Source organism: Triticum dicoccoides, chromosome 5B, assembly GCF_002162155.2.
Source record: "Triticum dicoccoides isolate Atlit2015 ecotype Zavitan chromosome 5B, WEW_v2.0, whole genome shotgun sequence".
Taxonomy (NCBI): domain Eukaryota; kingdom Viridiplantae; phylum Streptophyta; class Magnoliopsida; order Poales; family Poaceae; genus Triticum; species Triticum dicoccoides.
In genome coordinates, this window is record NC_041389.1 from 41,573,376 (window position 1) to 41,577,118 (window position 3,743).

Consider the following 3,743-nt stretch of genomic DNA (forward strand, 5'->3'; position numbering starts at 1 on the left):
GGCACGCCTTCATCAAGGAGATAGGAGTAGCGACGGTGTTGCCAAGATGGTGCATTCAGTATTATTGATGTGTCACCTTGTATGGTATTTATGAACAATTAATAATATAGTTGCATGCATCATTCAGATGCAGAGGCCGGGGGTACATCCTCTTTTTAAAAAAAATAATTCACTAGTGCTTGAGGAGTCATCAAGCATTTTTTCCAAGGAAATTTGAAGGGTATACTGGCAAAAATTTCAACCATGGGGTGGCTCCCTCGCCCCTGGATCCGTCGTTGTGTGCTATAAAAAACGCCAAAAAAGACCGCAATATCTACAAACGTTCCCCGGAAGCATTTCCCAACGAATGCTCAAATTGGCATGCAATTTGAAGAGAAGTTGCCATGATTGAAAGTAAAAAAATTGTCGTGTATCTAAAAAAGCAAGCGATCTTTTTTATTTTTGCCATCCATGTGATCTGAATCCAATGCCTGTGGGGGCGTTTCCTAGAAGGAAAATGTTTCGAAACGGCGCGCCGGCCGGCCGCTCGCGCTCACACCCAAACCCCCGCACATGCAGCACGACCCGCACGCGCAGTCGCATGCAAAACTGCTGCATGCAAAACTGCTTCCGCACATGGCGGGTCCTACGCACCTGGCTCTCCGCAAAACTGCTGCATGCAAAACTGCTCCCGCACATGGCGGGTCCTACGCATCTGGCTCTCTTTTCTATCTTATCTCTTCCCCTTCTTCTACCTCCAGCCCACATCGTAGTTTCCCTAATGCTACAACCATTGTCTCAAATTGCTACAAGCTGCTTCCCACGCAGCTACAACCGGCTTCACGATTTGCTACATCATACGGCCCTGTGTTTTTTCTGCATGTTACCACCGTTGTCACAAATTGTTACAACCGGCGTCGCACACAGTTACATCTAACGTCGCTTTTTGCTACATCGCATGGCCACCATGTTTTTTGCTACATGTGACCACCGTTGTCACAGGGATGCTGAAACCAACATCTTTTTTGCTAGATGCTTCAACTGGCATCACAATATGCTACAATCGGCATTGTATTTTGCTACTACCGGTGTCGCATTTTGCTATATCACACATGGCTTCGTGATTTTTGCTACAACCGGCCACAAAAAAAGCTGCGTCCGGCGACGTGATTTGCTGCAACGGCCATGGCGAAGTTCGATCGCACATGGCGCACCGGCGAGCAGCTCCGACGAGCATGCAGGCGAGCGGCGGCTCCGGCGAGCAAGCCGACGAGCAGCTCCGGCGAGGAAGCCGACGAGCAGGCCGACGACCAGCTCCGGCGAGGAAGCCGACGAGCAGGTCCGGCGAGCGGCTCCGACGAGCGCGCCGACGAGCAGCTCCAGCGAGCGGCTCTGACGAGCGGCTCCGGCAAGCAAGCTACCGATGGCAACGAGCCTGTACGTGAGGATGGTGGAGGCTTTGACCCATGCGCAAGGGAGGAGATGCAATCTGGACGGTTATTATTACGTGAATCGAACGACTGGGGCTGGACCGGCCGAAAGTTTCGGCCGGTGCGCCGGCGCCTAGTACTGGCCTTCCTAGAACCTCCTAGGCCCGGTTCTTTTTCCATAATCTGAGGATTCTCCCAGAATCCGACCCTTACCCAGCTTTTCCCAGAATCTTTGAGCCCTATTTGTTTTAAAATCCTGTCTAATTAGACCCTAACTAGATAGGATTGAAAAATAATGGGACTCAAAGATTCTGGGAGAAGCTGAGCAGGGGTCGAATTCTGGAAGAATTCCCAGATTCTGGCAAAAGAACTGGATCCTAACAAGAGAACATTCCTCGACCATCATTTTCCAAAAATAGTGTTGGAGATGCTTTGTTAGGTACCAAAAGTTGGCTCGCCAACGTTTCGACATGACAGTGTTTAAAACTTGCCAGAATTTCCCTAAAATTTTGAGAGGCTGGCATAATAATTTGGTAACCAAATTGTTGGCTTTGCCCGAAACAATGGCAAAGCCAAAATTGATGTCAACCCAAACATATGCCCAAATCTTTTCTGTCGGCGTTAGAGCATCTCTAGGAGACCCCATATAACGCCGACCCGTAAAATGCGTTTACAGTTCGCAGAAAAACGGCTTTGCGGGCCGGTGCGGGCGAGGCCAGAGTCAGACCCCGCAAACGGACCCGTAAAAAGGTATATTCGTAGAAGGTGCTCTTTTACGGGTCGGTTATGCGGGGTCTGCTCGGGCGCCGCCGTGTCGATCCGCAAACCAAAAACCCCCAATAAGCGAATTTGATAGCGATTCCGACAAATGAGTCCAAATTCAAATAATAAAACATAGTTTGCGCGCAAATAAAAACATAGTTTTGTAGGACAAACGCAAAAGGACTTCAAAAGCGACGACCACGTCTGTCATCATCTTGGTTGCTGCACTCCAAGCCTTAATCAAGATTTGATCTTCCAAGATCGTGTAGTTCTTCGATCTCACGCTTTTTTGCTTGCGCTTGCTCATACACCCCCTCATCTACCTCCTCCACTTCATCTTCACCACCGTGATCATCCACGCTACCCTCTATTTCATTGTAATCGAAATCAGCGAACGGGGCTTGATCGATGTCGACGTCGTTGGTGTCCAACAAGTTCATGAACTCGGCAGTGGCATTGTTCGAACCACCGCTACATTGAGTGACATCAAATCACGAACAACCACAATGGCAAAAAGTGAAGCAAGAGCAAGAGATCGAAGATGCATACCTTCCGGCCGTTTCGTCGAACACCTCGCCTGCGGTGGAAGCAGCGCCGTTGAACGGCATCGACAGGGAACATCTCACCGGGGCGGAGGGAGTGGACGAAGGCACCGGTCTTTTCGTAGGAACCTTCTTCCGCTTCACGCCTAAAACCTTGCTCACCTTCTTCGTCGGCGGCCGGGCAGATCGCGCAGCGGCGGCGGCGCCCGACGCGCGTGCCTTTCCGACGGGGCCAGCCGGATTGCCGCCCTACACGACAATGTTGCCCTGCCGCTTGCGGGCAGGCGCATTGGGGCCTTGGGCGATGGCGGGGGCGACATGGCCGGCGACGAGACCCGCCGGAGGGGATTGCACGTGCGCAACCTCCACGGTGACGGGGGACGGCTGGGAGGCTTCCATGGCGGTGAAGATGGACCGGAGCGCGCGGTGGCGGGGCAATGGCGGCCGACGAGGGGGGAGGAGCGGGAACGGCTGCGCGGAAATTTTCCTCGCGCCAAATCTCGCTGCAGATAGAGGCGAGTTCGGGTCAGCCTCCCACCCCATGAATCTAAAGGTTGAGGGCGAACTTTTGCCGCGCCCCGAAAAAACTTTTACGGGTCGAACGCGTTTGCGGGGTCTGCTCGGGCAGAATTTTCCGCGTCAACCGTATTTTGACGGTTATTTTGCGGGTCGCAGCGTTACACGGGATCTGCTAGAGATGCTCTTAAACCATCACTTTACATGTGCTTTTGTGTAAAACCACTCACTACCGTCCAAAGCAACTCGTCGCACTCGTCCCCTTTCGCCTCCAGCCTTCCACACACCTTTCGTCTCGCCGCCGGTCGGAGTCCCAATGGCCGCCGCCGTCCCCAACGGTCACCCGTCCGCCGCCGGCGATGATAATCCCCCGCCTCCACCGCCGTCCTCGTCCTCGTCCTCGCTGGTGTTCCTGGGCACGGGCTGCTCCAGCGCCGTCCCCAACGCGCGGTGCCTGATCCAGCCCTCCGACCCGCCCTGCGCCGTCTGCTCCCAGTCCCTCTCCGTGCCCCCG

General features: G+C 53.5%; 1 protein-coding gene across 1 annotated transcript in view; it reads left to right on the forward strand.

Annotated features, from left to right (window-relative positions):
* Positions 1 to 3,464: 3,464 nt before the first annotated feature.
* The window catches only part of LOC119307244 (putative hydrolase C777.06c), a 5,687-nt gene continuing 5,408 nt past the window's right edge, over positions 3,465 to 3,743 (forward strand). The window contains exon 1 of the mRNA XM_037583326.1: positions 3,465 to 3,743. This exon is cut by the window's right edge and continues 16 nt beyond it. Within this exon, the coding sequence (XP_037439223.1) occupies positions 3,546 to 3,743 (198 nt within the window). The 5' untranslated portion in view covers positions 3,465 to 3,545.